The sequence below is a fragment of the Scylla paramamosain genome, chromosome 6 (assembly GCF_035594125.1).
Source record: "Scylla paramamosain isolate STU-SP2022 chromosome 6, ASM3559412v1, whole genome shotgun sequence".
Classification (NCBI taxonomy): Eukaryota; Metazoa; Arthropoda; class Malacostraca; order Decapoda; family Portunidae; genus Scylla; species Scylla paramamosain.
The window spans coordinates 34,413,951-34,429,600 of record NC_087156.1 but is presented as its reverse complement, the minus strand read 5'-3'; the positions used below and the strand labels follow the sequence as shown (position 1 = coordinate 34,429,600).

Below are 15,650 nucleotides of genomic sequence, written 5' to 3'. Positions count from 1 at the left end.
ATAACATTGTACAAATTAGTAAACAATATAGAAAGAATAGACAGAAAGGACTTGGTACCACAGATGGAGGAGGGAGAGAGATGGATGAGGGGGCATGAGAAGAAAATAAAGAAGAGTGGTTGTTCAAACATCAAGAAATACAACTTCCCGTATTGAACTATTGAAATCTGGATGATCTGAAGGAAGAGGTGGTTGCAGCAAACAGTGTACACATGTTTAAAGAGAAACTAGATAAATATGGTTATGGAGACAGGACAAAATGAGCTTTGGCTCATGTCCTGTACAATATAACTAGGTAAATACAACTAATTACACACACACACACACACACACACTGCCCATAAAAGTGAGCATCTCTTGCCAGCAGTGTCTGTGGAAAAGTGTGATAGAGAGCATGACTGGGAAACATTAGACATAAGTACATCACTCACAGGAGTCCACTAATGTCTCCTTCAAAACTTGGCAGTACCCTCTTTAAGGAAGAAAAATGTCAAAGATCTGAACTTCATGGTATAACTGGCAACTCATACCAGTAGACTTAGCCAGCCTCTGGGACCCCCAGAAGTTATCTTCAAGGTCACCAACATTTTTTTTTACTTGCTATTTACTCGTAGAGTATCAACTTTATGCATTATTTTACAATATATAATGTATATTAGTGAAAATGATAGCGAAGAATGCATTTATTGCCTCATTTCTCAGAATTATTGGTTTGAAAGGGCTAGTAACATGAATCATGGCCACTGGTGGACCCCAAGCATGGGAAGGGGGACGGGGTTGTTTTTACCTACTTCAGCCCCATGGGTGAGGAAGGAAGGAGGAATTCAATACTATAGCCACAAGATATTTCTGCCCAACAGGGCTTCAAACCTTGTATTGTTTGCCACACAAGGAACAAGCACTTGACCAGTCTGCCACTACTATCTGCAAAATATACATGTAGATTATTATACAAGACTTCAGCATCAAGAAGGATTTATGCCAAATAAGAAGTATGCTTTTTAATTTGTTAGAGCAAATCAGACACTATTTGCATATTGTATATTTAACTGAAAAGGATTTCAAGTCTAACATTTCAACTGCTACATAACTAAGCCTTCAAAACCCAACTGTGTTGTATGGTATTACTGCAACTACAGAATGATATTTGTTAGTTTGAGTAGCCAATATCAGTAAAATTTCACAACTCACATCAACTCTCACAATCTCAACTTGCAGCATCTTGAGAAGAAAGAGGGCATACAGTTTTCTCATTTTCTGAATATATTGAAGAACTCTGCTTGTGTGAACACCAAACTAAAGAAATGTATTTGAGGAGGAATCATAGATTGCACAAGCATAAATCTACACAATTATTTATTTTCATGTTAATATATTGCTAAATTTTCACATCTCATATATATGGTAATTATCAAACTTCTTTTTAATACCTAAAAGAAACAAATTTCAAGTAACACTGGTAAAAAGTTCTACATCACTGAAACCCGCATCCACTTCCCAAAAATACACACACAATTAAAGCCATGTCTTAGCAGGTAATTTCAAATCAATCAGCAAAACTGCTAGGTTAATACAAATTTACTGTTAAATAAGAAGTTAATTATAATTATGTGTACACACATACACACAGACACTAAACCATGAAATCAAACAAACAGGATATACATACAAAAGCAACTCTGTCAATTAGAGGTCAAGGTGGTGATGAATCAGCTTAGCTTAGCATGGTGATAGGGGCAGGGGAGGGAGGCAAGACACTCATATCTCCTGTCTCTTAAGATCTATGGTCTTATTCCTTTAAACAAGATCACATTTGTTAACCAAGAGTATGTTTATCATCTGTTCTGCATACACCATCTTCCTCCCATTCATTTCTGCAAAAGCCTGTCATACTATAACATGTGGAAAAGTTTGGTATTGCTTTTAATAAATCCTAAAATACTAATACATAAGCATTCACTTAGCTTTCCGATTAAATTTTTCTTAAGATTAATTGACTAATTTTCATCCAAAAACACCTCAACAATGTGTAACACAAACCTAAAAAATAATCAGTCCACAATATGTTGATTTTAGTGCACACAATATTTCCACCAGCATCTCACCTCGTTCTCTTATCCACATGCTGCATGATGGCTGACACAGCAATGTTTTCTTATGTCAAACCTTATATCATACTGGAAGCATTAGCCTTATAAATCTATATTCTACATATATAAGATTCAAGTCTTCAAAGGCCACTGTACATCATATTTTCTTGAGAAAAAAAAAAAAAAAAAAATCCAAACAAGAAGAAACATGAATATCTTCACATTTTCATGTAAATAATATAAAACATTATTGACTGTATCACACTTAGTTTCAATTTAATGTGAAATGCATACTTTGGTTACATGAACATAGAATACCAGTGGGCTGGGATGAGAGGTGAGTTGGGGGTGTGAAAAATGAAGACTGTTTTGCTTCATGAAACTATGACATCTGAATACTATTTCAGCATTTTGTTTTCAGTGAAAACCAATGTCAATATACATATGGTGCCCCACACAGCTACAGAAGGAAAGCACAATGCTTTCCACCAATATAAAGAAATTCATGTGGCTTCATCAATGTTGAGTGTTTCTTTATTTTTTCTAGCCTGTGCCATTCAGTCCTTACTGCTTCCATCATTCACAAGAGTCCACTGTTCCATTAAAAAATCGGCAGTACCCTCTTTAAGGAAGAAAAGTTTCAAAGATCTGAACTTCATGGATGAACTTCAGGATAAATTAGTGTTGAATGTGGCACGAGTGTGAGAGAATGGTATAAACTGATCAATTATTTGTAACACAAAATAAATTTATGAATCAACTGTCATGAGCTCTTCACTGTGAAGCATGGTGGCATCTACTGCTCATGATCCAGTCATGGTTAATACTTAGAAGTTCTTAAAATCTTCCTCTTCCCATGGACTCTATTCATCAAAAAACTTAGTTTCTGTGACATTTATGTTGAGAGTGCTGCCATAGTATGACTAGATGTGGTGAGTGTGGTGGTAAATAGTGCCATGCCATTATGAATAGTAACAGAGTCACTGGATGTGGTGGTACACAAATTCATGCCATTATGTGCTTGGCAATGCAAAAAAAGTCACCAAAGTTTATTAAATAAAAATAAAAATAATAATCATACTCATAAGAAGCAAGGACCAATTGTATCTAGAATTATATTATAGGTTTTAAACAAATTTCGTGATTTCCTATTTTTAACACAGTGAAATTAGGTTTTCTTTAACATACATATATGTAGAAGGGAATCTATACTTCAGTGTTTAATTCTACTTTCTGTTTTTAGATAATCAAAGGTATGCCTCTCTCAACTATGAAATCTCACCAAATGAACAAAAAAAAAAACTGCAGCAGTCAATAGCATTAATGTTTTGTGTAACCACAAGCAAGAAATACTTGGCAGTATTGAAAATGAGTACACTATATTGATTAATTCCATCAGACAACCTGATTTATTACACACACACACACAGAGCAGTGGAACATGTGTTACAAAGAACAGGAAAATTGGCATGAAGGAATGGGGGGAATATGGATAAAAAAGAGACATGAACAAAGAAGAGAGAAGTAAACTGAAAGAGTTGAGAGTAGAGGCCCAGTCAAAAAACAAGGAGGGAACACAGGAACAAACGAGGAGATTCATTTGGAAATTTGTGGACATGAATGTGAAGAAATGGTGGCACAAAGATGCGATGGACAATCAGCAAGTGGAAGCTTAAAAATTATGTATACTCGTATAAATATAGATGGTTTGGTGTCAATCATATTGGAACTTAAAGACAACCTGAAGAACAATAAACCAGACGTGGTATTTTTAATGAAAACCAAACTAAGGGAGGAAATAAAGATGAGGTTTGCAAAGGATGATTATAGCACATAGATGAGAAACAGAAAAAGAAAGGGAGGAGGAAGAGTGATGGTATTGGTAAAAGGATATTGTTGAGGAAATGGAATATAGTGATGGAATGGCAGAAACTCTGAATGTTGCACAAAAAGGAAAGTTATTGTGACATACATACCACCAAAACCTAATGCATGGGTGACCAATAGATATAAAATAATGCAACTAGGAACAAGAAATAGCATAGAAGAAATGATAAGGAAAAGTAACAAAGTATTCTTAGTAGGTGACTTCCAACACAAAGGGAATTAACTGAGAAATGGAAGTGAAAGAAAATATTGGGTCATGGAGTGAAGAACTTATGCAAACCATGATGGTGAATACAATGAAGCAGTGGGTGAACAAGCCTATAAGATGCAAAGGAGAAGAAGAACCATCACAGTTGGATTTCACGTTTACAAAAACCCAAGTAAACCAAGTATACATTGTCTGAGTCCACTGGGAAGAAGTGATCATGTGACAATAAAAACAGTACTACAGGAGGAAACAGTGTTCCACAAAAAATGAACAATTTATAAATGGGAGACAGAACTATGCTAAGGCAAACTCTGCAGAACTTAATAGATTATATGAAAAAATTAACTGGGAAGAGCTATTTGTAGGTAAAGTAGTGCAAGAAAATATGAGATATTTTTGAGCAAATATAGAAAGGGGGTGCAAGAATTTGTGCCATGTTATAAAGTGAAAACTAGAAAGCATGAATGGTATAATGCCAGGTATGCAGAAGTAATGTGCAGAAGCAAAAAAGAAAAAGGACAGGGCATGGAGAAAAATTATGAGAAATCTCAACAGAAATACTAAGGAAGAATACAGAAAGGCAAGGAATGAATATAGTAAAATAATAAGAAGAAATTTTGAAAGTGACATAGTAAAAAAATGCAAGGAAGAGCCCAAACTCTTCTATAGATACATAAATGGAAAAATGAAACATAGGGATGATATAAACAAGTTAAAAAGAGAAGGAAGAATTTATGAAACTACTAAGGAGATGACTGAACTAATGAATGAGAATTTTCAATCTGTGTTTACAAAGGAAACTGATTTTGTAGCACTGAAAGTGGTATCACAATGAGAGAATATAGAAGATACAAGTAAAGAGACAAGAAATCAAGAAACTGCTGGAAGAGCTGGATGTTAGAAAAGCTATGGGATCAGATCAAGTAAAAGGAAGGATTAAAAGGATGCAGAGAACAAATGGAGGAATCCATATATATATAATCCATATATGGGATATAATTAACAGCTCATTGAGAGAAGGAAAAGTACCAAGGGAATGGAAAACAGTCCCAATATACAAAGGGGGAAATAAAATGGAACCATTAAATTACAGGCCAGTGCCACTGACAAGTATTGTAAGCAAGGTTTGTGAAATAGTAATTAAAGACAGATGGGTGCAATATTTAGAAGATGAAAAGATAATTACAGAAAATCAATTTGGATTCAGGAAAGGGAGATCCTGTGTCACAAATATACTGAGCTTTTATATGAGAGTAATAGATGGAGTGCAAGAGTGGGATGGACAGTTTGATGCAGTATACCTGGATCTCAAAACAAGCATTTAATAAAGTTCCCAACAAAAGCCTTATGTGGAAGTTAGAGAATGAAGGAGGACTAAAGGGAGCAACACTGAGATGGATGGATGATTATTTTCAAGGGAGGGAAATGAGAACAGTAATTAGAGACACTAATTCAAGTTGGCACGAAGTGACAAGTGGAGTACTGCAAGGTGTTAACACCTATTATGTTTCGAATATATGTAAATGATATCAAAGTGAATCTAAATAGTTATATAAACCTTTTCACTGATGATGCAAAAATAATGAAAACAATAAAATATGAAAATGACCACAAGGAGTTACAAAAGGATATTGACAAGATCCATGCATGGAGCCAAAGATGGAAACTGAAATTTGATGCCAGAAAATGCCACTTGATGTAAATAGGAAAAAGTAAAAAGAGACCTTTATGTAAGTACAAAATGGTAGGAGAAATAATAACAAAAAGTAATGAAGGAAAATATTTGGGAGTAATGATCCAGGATACACATCATCTGAAAGGCACATAAATGGAATATTTGGCTCTACATACAGCTTGTTAACAAACATTAGGGTGGCATTTAACTATTTAGATAGAGAAATGATGAAGAAAATTATAACAAGCATGACACAACCTAAATTGGAATACACAGCAGTAGTTTGGGCTCTACATAGAAAAATAGATATACGAAAACTGGAAAGAATACAGAGGATAGTGACAAAGATGGTGCCAGAATTGAAAGACTTAAGCTATGAAAAAAGATTTGAAGAGATGGGATTACCAACACTACAAGAAGAAAGAGAAAGAGGAGAGCTGATAACAGTGTACAAATTAGTAAACATAGAAAGAATAGACAGAAACGACTTGGTACCACAGGTGGAGAAGAGAGAGAGACAGACGAGGAGCATAGGAAGAAAATAAAGAAGAGTGGATGTTCAAGCCACATAAAAAAATACAGCTTCCCGTATTGAACTACTGAAATCTGGAATTATTTGAAGGAAGAGGTGGTTGTAGCAAACAGTGTACAAATGTTTAAAGAGAAACTGGATAGATATGGTTATGGAGACAGGACAAAATGAGCTTTGGCTCATGCCCTGTAAGATACAACTAGGTAAATACACACACCTAGCATACAAAACAGTGGAAAAGTTGCATGGATCCTGATCCAAGCTAACAATGAACACAACTATTATGATTTTCATCCTTCTGTTAAATGTTACACGGTGTGGTCTGATTAAGGAACGGATGACTATTGGTTAATATATACATTTCAGTATGTTCACTTGACTACACATTGAGACTAGACCTGAAGAATGATACAGCAGTAAAGAAAAAAAGAAAAAATCCAAATATTGGATCTTTCATACCTAATAAAATATCCTCTTACATTGACTTTAATTTGCCCTCTAAAAATAAAATACTGTGATAAATCTGATCCTAACTGCTAATGCACTGAACATTGAGCAATTGTATCACTGTATTAATATGGAGAAGGTATACTAAAAGCAAGTTAAGTCAAGAACACAGTTGATACGACATCCTTTACTCTATTTTTTTGTAACACAATCCCTTGCTGCTACTGCTAGGAAAGTATTGAGGGACAACATTGAGCTATTTTAGTCTAAACTTATTTCAAACACAGAATTTTCTTGCCCAATTATCAGAAAAGAAGTTTGATGAAATGAGTACTTTATCATTACAGACAGAAACTGTACATACTTTTAAAGCTGACTGTGTTATTCTAACAAGCAATTCATTTTTAACTGATTTTTCTCATCCAAGAAATTCTTCTAACTAGTTTCAGTCTTTATCTTCCAAACATGTCAGAAGAAGGTAACCAAATGCAAGATAAGTTCCAAGGAAGGATGTTCAATATCAACTCTACGCTCATCTAATAAGTTATCTTTACTGAATAATTTATTTATGTACTAACTGTACAACACTGCATTGGCTTGTTTGATGCCTTTCCCCACTGACCCTCCATCTACCATAATAATCCTGTCTTCTACAATAAAAATAATAAAATAAAATAAATAAATAGATAGATAAAAAAAGGGATTATGATACACTAGTCACTTATCTCTTTGTTTAGAATATGGTGAAAAACAAAGTATATTTGCCATAAACTTTAGTGTTTCCTACTTACAAATGTACTATGCACATTATACTATGTACAAATGCTTTCTTATTCCAGTTAAAACCAAGCTTTGTCATGCTTAGCCTCACCAGCAATTGACACTTTCTTGATTGCATGATAATATTTTCAATTATTCTTTTGGTTATTCTGACAATAAAACACAAAAGTTTTTGGTACTGATTTCTGAAAACATGTAGATGTGCACATACTCTAGTTTGTGAATAAGATGCACTCCTATCTGAGGAGACTATAAAACCTTATCCTGCATACAATGAATCCCCCCCAAAAAAAGACTTTTCCTACAAAATGTCGGCTTTGTTTTATTAAGATGGTACTCATTCCCTCAACTGAAACTAATTACATGACTATGAAGCAAACACTGAATGAGAAATAAGTAAATTTCAGTTTGTGTGCAGGTGCATACTAAAAATTATGATATCAGTAACAAAACATGATGCACTACTGATGCAGTGGTGTACATTGTATACAGTGCAGATACCAATACATATGTACATGTATTATGCATAAGCACTAGACACTATACAACACATAATTAGTGAAATGCATTTAATATGCATACAATTAGAATCTGACCACTATATGAAAAAGAACTTATGCATCACCAAAGTAAAGATGTAAATTAAAAATTAAATACACATTTTGCTATAATTCCCTTAGAAAAATCTTCCTGATTTTTATTGATTTTTTTTTCTTTATTCACCACCATTCATTCTGTAATCCCAGGAAGAAAGCACAATATGTGATGGTACTGTTGACCAACATTTCTATCACATCTCATCAGCCCAACCTCCACTACAAGCACCTATCATCACCAGCAACACTAGTCATTACTTTGAGCATTATGTCAGGTGTACCAATATCATTTCATTCCAAGGAATGTGAATCTGCAAATTATCTGAATCCCTATTGTGGATGGGGTCTGATGTGTGACTGTGGGAATCATAATAATTTTTCCCTCTTTCTCAGAAACATTAAAGCATGGTTCTGTACTTCAAACTTGTTTTTCAGCACTGATTTATGTAAAACAAGATTCACTCAGCTAAGAAGTGTCGCTAAGTCCATATTCTTGAATCAGCACATGTTAAAATGACATCCTATAGTGGTTCATCATTACAGAAAATGAGGCAACATTATTGAATTACAATCAAACCTTTTACAAATAAAATCAATATCTTAATACATAAAAATGCACTGGTCATAAATATAAAATATCAATCAAACTAAAATATTGATTTTTGGAGGAATTTCAAAATATTACAGTCTTTAGATTTTTCATACTATTTTTTAAACTGAATTATATATATATATATATATATATATATATATATATATATATATATATATATATATATATATATATATATATATATATATATATATATATATATATATATATATATATATATATATATATCATAAATGAGTATTTGTTTTATTTCTTACATCTAAGTCAAGCTGGCAGTGGTCATAAATGCCACCAAGAGAAGCCATTTCACTTTGACCTCAAACAGCACACACATACTTATGTTACCAACCACAGATGAGTCACACTTCTTCCTCCCCAAAGTAGTTAAGCAGGTGGGAATTTAAGCTACTAAAATCATTCAAACATAGGTACAACAAGTTTCAATCCTGACGATACCTGAGCAACTAAGGAAAAAGGAATGTTCTTAAGAACTGTACATATGATATGCCTGAAAAGCATCAAGCTTATACATAGGCTGGCCAATAATGTATACCTATCCAATAATGAAATGTATAAACCTAGGCTATAATAAAGTGTTTAAGTGTTTAAGTGTTTAAGTGTTTATGATATAAACAAAAAGAAATCACATAATTATACAAAAAATAACAAGAGGCACTTTTACTTCAATGAAGGCATATCAGGCTTTCAATAGCATAACTTCCTAAGTGCTAAAAATAAGTAAGGAAGAATACCAGTCAAACTTCCTCACTTTACCTCTACCTCTGTTTTTGGACTGGATATTTCACACAAGCAAGAGGAGAATCTCCCAAAAATCATTCTATTTTTTTTTACAGCTGTAACAGTTCTCTTTTAAGAATAAAAAATCTTATGATGTAAATTTACTGGATCTTGAAGATCAATGGCTGATGAGTACAACTACATTCTTATGTCATGATATCAATTTTAGGTGCTAACATCACCACACAACAAAAACAAAATACAGTAAACACTCAATCATGACAATATAAAGCTTGTCACTATTATCAGAATACTGCTTGTATTACCACTGAAATTATTAGAACATTAATTTCTTTACTAACAGTGGCATAATGAACTAATACTGTGTGTGCCCACCACCCAAAGCATCAGATCAATACAAGTCCATAGTGAATGAATTAGAAACTGAACATAAAGATGACCTAATTTTTTAATAAGCATCTGTTAAGAAATACAAGTTATAACATAAACAACTTGAAACAAGTACAGTATAACATCCCCATTATATTTAGAAGACTGATGTTATGATCTCATGGTCTCACTTCTCACCCTGTCACTGTTTGAGAAACAATATGAGGGGACTGTAGCATAATGGCTGAACATGCTGCAGCCACGGAAAAGACTTGCTTGTTTGCTGGCTCAACATAATGTTATGAAACTCAGCTAATCATTCTAACCATCGCTTACATGTAGGAAGAATGCTCAGCTAACACTTACTAAGCTGCTTTGGTGGTTTTACTGTGGAATGCCTCATAAAAAAAAATAAATAAATAAAATAAAATAATAGAAAACTAATACAAAAATATTCAGTAAAAGGGACCATTCAAGATTTTTTTCGCACTTCGTATTCTCTAACTAATCTTGCTTTAATGTTTTTCAATATGAGCATCTTATTTCTAACATTTTGATGCCCCAAAGCAGCTAAAAAATATTTTTCTTCATTAATGTTATAACACAAAAACATATCCCTTATTTTTTTCACCATAATGTAAATACTTGCAAGTCAAATGGTTTGAAACCAAGTGTTTTACAGTCTGATACTCAATGCACAAGGAAATTTGAGTAGTTTTTGTCTAAAAAACATTTATGTTTGAAAAGTTTGTTTCTTGGGAAATTTTCCACTCAGAACACAAAAATAGCAAATGTAGAATTTTAAAATGTAAGAGATGAAGAGAATTTTGTTCTACTTTAAACATGATGCATCTACTGATATGTAAATTAATGATCTAAAAAATTAGTAAAATCAGTCACAAGTAGTGCAGTAATTCTGGAGTAAATGTGAAAACTTAGTTTTGAGAAAACTGGATACAAAGTTCACCAAACAAGGTGGTACTCCACTTAGAAGCTTGCCGAGGACAATTGTCGCTCTGTAAGTGCTTCTTCACACTTACTTATGTAGGTGTCTCCATCAGCCGGTCTTTTACTACATCTGTATAAAGGATAATTGTGTTTTCTGGGCACAGAGACTGGTGAATATTGTTGCAGACATATCCTGCTGTACAGTCTGCACTGCATTATCTAACTTTTTTCTTGCATTTATAGTTGATGATGAGTTGTGTGGAGATACTCCTGCAAGCATTGCAGGAGTATCTCCACACAACTCATCATCAACTATAAAGCAATCATCTTCCAAGGAATTGTGCAGTCTCTTGTTTTCAGTAACTTTTTCACTTTAATATAAGCCATTATTATCACTAAGCTCTCTCACAGCAGTGAATGCATAAATGTCACTACCATTCACAAAATGCATGTTTGTCACAAATGAATGGGTAGTAACACCCCTCACGAATTGCAGGAGGACTAAAGACATGCCTTGGGAACAGAATGTTACCAGGCACATTTACTTTTCTTCTTCATATCTCTTTCTTCTTATGCCTCTATTGTTCTTGCAAGACTTTTTTTTTTTTGAGGGGGTTCCAATGGCAATGCCAATGTCACAGAAAATTAAAAGAAAGAATGAAAAATTGTTGGAAAAACAGCTGGTTTTCTACACTGTGCAGAGTTTGCAAACAGAAATCCTCTTTTATGTATGGCATAAGGAACACTAAGTGAATAAGCAAGTTAGTTCTAAGATCCAGAAACTGAAATTATGTCGTCATGACTATTCAATTCAATGGCCAAGCAGCACATGGCTAGATCTAAAAGTACATGCATCAGCTAATACTTATGAAATTCCTGACATGCTGTCACATCACAGAACCTTTTTTTTCATAGAAAATTTTACAAAGTGGTATCTTCAAGAAGATACTGTACTCACTTTTACCCTGAATAGTCCCTTAACAAATGCATAGAAAAACAGGCCATCAATGAGTCGCACACCATGATCAGTGCCAGCCTCTTACTGCCTTACAAAATATATCTTTCAGTCATTATCACCAACTGCAGTAGCAAACTGCTCCACAAAAGACAAGACTCTTTGGTATTAGTCAACTACAGCAGCACCTCACTTTCTTCACTCTCACAGTCAACAATGCAGGATCAAAAAGCTCTGCTGACACTCCAAAACTATTCCCATACTGCAAACATTTGTAATTTCTGTTATCAGTTTTCTAACAACAAATTAGAAATTGTCACAGTTGTTGTTCTGTTTTTTTTTTAAATATCTATAAAACAAATAAAACTTTTGAAAATGCTTATATTACATGAAATGACAACCAAAACACAATATAAGTATTATTTCCCATTCCATTATAATGAACTCTATTAAAATAAAATTACAAAATTCTATAATAAGGATTTGTTATTTAAATCACAATTAAACTAAACTATTATGAAGAACACTTAGTTTATATTCAAGCTAAAGTTTATGTCTACTGTTACATATTTTTATACATTACAGTTATTTAATTGCCAGAATCATTAACTGCAAAGTAACTGACATATTTCTTATACCTTCTTTGTTTCAACAAATTTCTTACAATCAATGATTAAGGGAAGTAAGAACAACTGCCATTAATGGATGAGAAAGCAAATGATGTTAAGTGCATCTCCAATTTTAAGTAGAGTAACATTATTAATCAACATGGAAAAGTAAGGATTTTCCTCAGTGCTATGCTAACAAATGTATAATTCAGTACTGAACCTGCAGCTGAACTACTACTTGGTCTTTTTTACCTCTGATACCTTTTTCTCTTCCAGGGAGTTGTCAAAGAGCTGTGGCAGGAATGTCCCCTAGAGTAACATTTATCATGTTTGCAACATTTTCTACTATAGCTTTTTTTTCATCCTATTTAGAAGTATATGCTCTCAGGATACATAACCTCAGGATATTCCTATCTTAATCTACAGCTCTACATTTCACACAAAGTTTGTTCTTTCAATGTTCCACTGCCTCAGGCACTTTCCTATTATTACTTACTGCACTATCCTCTTCTCTTTATGCATTACTTACTGTACTATCCTCTTCTCTTTATGCATTTATTACCAATCTCAAGAAAATAGCTATTGTTACAATTTCAACAAACTCCTTTCACCCACTGCCTATAGTTTAAAACTAATCTAGCACCAGCAACAAAATACTTCCCTGAAGATTCTAATGAATACTCTGCTTGGCACTCTGCCTTTACAATACTGACTGATAACAATAAGTAAACCTGCTTTCTCCATGCATATCTTAATTATGCACTAAACATGGGTCTTCTGTCATTTTTTCCTTTTGGGATGCTTACCCATTCACTTCTCCAGGGACCAGCCCACATACATCACATTCATACCAAAGCTAAGAGACTGCAACTGGGAACCATCAGGGCTCAACCAAAAAGTGTAGAGGAATCTCAACTTCCTGTCATCAATATCCCTACCCCTAACAGTTCAAATCTCCTTGAAAATAACAGCTTTGCTTCTATGGTAACTCTCATATATATATATATATATATATATATATATATATATATATATATATATATATATATTCTTTTTGATGAATGGGAAAGCCACTTAAATCCACTATAAGCTTCAACATGTGAAAAAAGTGTGTGCATCAGTGTAGTTTCTATTTCACTTTTATTTTATGGTTTTATGCAGGTTATTGGAGTAAGTGCCTTCGGTGGGACAAGTCTTGTTTCGTCTAAGTCTAGCAAGTAATCATAAATACTTTTTAATACTAGTTGTTTTTATAAAATATCTAATTCATAAATACATTCTGCCCCAAATTTTCTACCTGTTGGTCCCTCTAATTCTTTTAACACTATACAAATGTTATGCTAAACATACTATCAAAATACAAGTGTTGCAACCTTTGATGAACAGAATTAGTTCTTCATTTCCACTGCTTTGCTGAAAAAGTCCCTGGAAACATAATGAAACCATAAGATACTGCAACTATACAACTACGAACTATATAACAAATTTCAAATTCAGGTTGATAATCCTTTATCCAGAATACTAAAATCTGAAGCTTGAAAGTATTGACATGATGCAACAAATATAAAATTCCAGATCTCCACTAAGTTACAGGGTTGGCATTTTATTACTAAATTGAAAAAAATTCAGTTGTGAAAAGGAATTTGAGGAAAGGAGCAACATGATTTGATATTAAACACAAATCAGGTAATTCTTATAACAAACTGTAACCCGTAGGGCACAGGGTACTTCCCACATAGTGTAATGCACACCCACTGAATATTGTGCTAAGTTTTTATTCAAAATTAAAATCTAAAGAAGTACCATCAACACATTAAGCAACAATGACAGAGGTTACAAAAAATCAGGGAGCAGGGCACTTTTTGTTTTGCAAAAATTATTCCATCCATCTGTGATAGTCTTGCATGTCAAAACAGCTGGCAGCTAAGTCAGCAACTCAGGATATCAGTGGAATGGAAGATACCTACTTGTGTTGTGCCTCTAATGTCACTCTCTGTAGCATGGCTAAAAAGCTATAGATACTTATAAAGTTAATATGGTCAAAGACAAGGATGCTCTCAGTTTATACCTTGATACCTATGCAAAAATTGTATGGTAATTTCTAGACTTTATAATCTATTTCTTACACAAGTTAAGGTACATACTTTGAGATTTGATAGTTCAGGTAATTTTAAGTCGAAAATACTCTATATACACATGCTGCGTTTTGCTTTATTTTGAGAGAAATTAATGTGTAAATTGTGTGTTGCAGGAACCGCTCACCTTGGTGGGCCTCCATCTCCTTCCTTCCCTTCTTGGTTCACTACATACTCAAGTGGCACTGCGTGGCATTAAGTGATAATATTTTGTGTACAATCTACGCACTCAGAGCCTTACAGGAAACAGTTAGCAAATGACAGATTGAATTTTTGTACATGTTGGTGAAGAAAATGTACAGGTAACACAGCAATACAGTGGTTGTTAATTACTACTTTTTAAACAACTCACTGCAACTGTCTGTCACTCCCTCAACACTCAGCTGATGTCTTGATACCTAATAGTGACAGGCCTCATCAATCAGCTGACTGCCAAAGTATATCTTTTTGCTACAGTGAAGATGTCTTTCCTGTAAGGCTTTGACTGTGTAGATTGTACACAAAAAATTATCACTTAATGCCACACAGTGCCGCTCAAGTATGTAGCGAACCAGGGGGGAAAGGAAGAAGGCAGACGCCCACTCAGGCAAGCGGTTCCCACAACACACAACTTGCACATTAATTTCTCACAAAATAAAGCAAAACACTGCATATGTGTATAGAGTATTTTCAACTTAGAATTACTTGAACTATCAAATTTTGAAATATGTACCTTAACTCGCATGACACCCTGTAGTTCCTTTCATTAATGGGTTGAATATAATAATATTTTTTCTACTTGTTTGTATTTACTTCTGAAATACATTTTTACCAATATTTCATAAACATTTTGTGTATAGATTCAACCTCATCACTTGCAACATCTTAAAGATATCCTTTGCTTTGCACAGTACCACCCATTATTGACATTACATTTTTTCATTATGATAGATCAATGTACTTTCAGAGATAATGTATCTTTGTATGTGTTCAATGTTTGAGACAGCATAATACCATAATTGAATAAAACACTTTACCTTTGCATAAAGAATTATGTTATGTTATGAGA

The 15,650-nt window shown here is 33.6% G+C and overlaps 1 protein-coding gene across 1 annotated transcript in view; it reads right to left on the bottom strand.

The window, feature by feature from the left end:
• Positions 1-1,343: 1,343 nt before the first annotated feature.
• The window catches only part of LOC135101649 (lysophosphatidylserine lipase ABHD12-like), a 167,399-nt gene continuing 153,092 nt past the window's right edge, over positions 1,344-15,650 (bottom strand). The window contains exon 12 of the mRNA XM_064005940.1: positions 1,344-13,892. Within this exon, the coding sequence (XP_063862010.1) occupies positions 13,856-13,892 (37 nt within the window). The 3' untranslated portion in view covers positions 1,344-13,855. The remainder of the gene's footprint in view (positions 13,893-15,650) is intronic.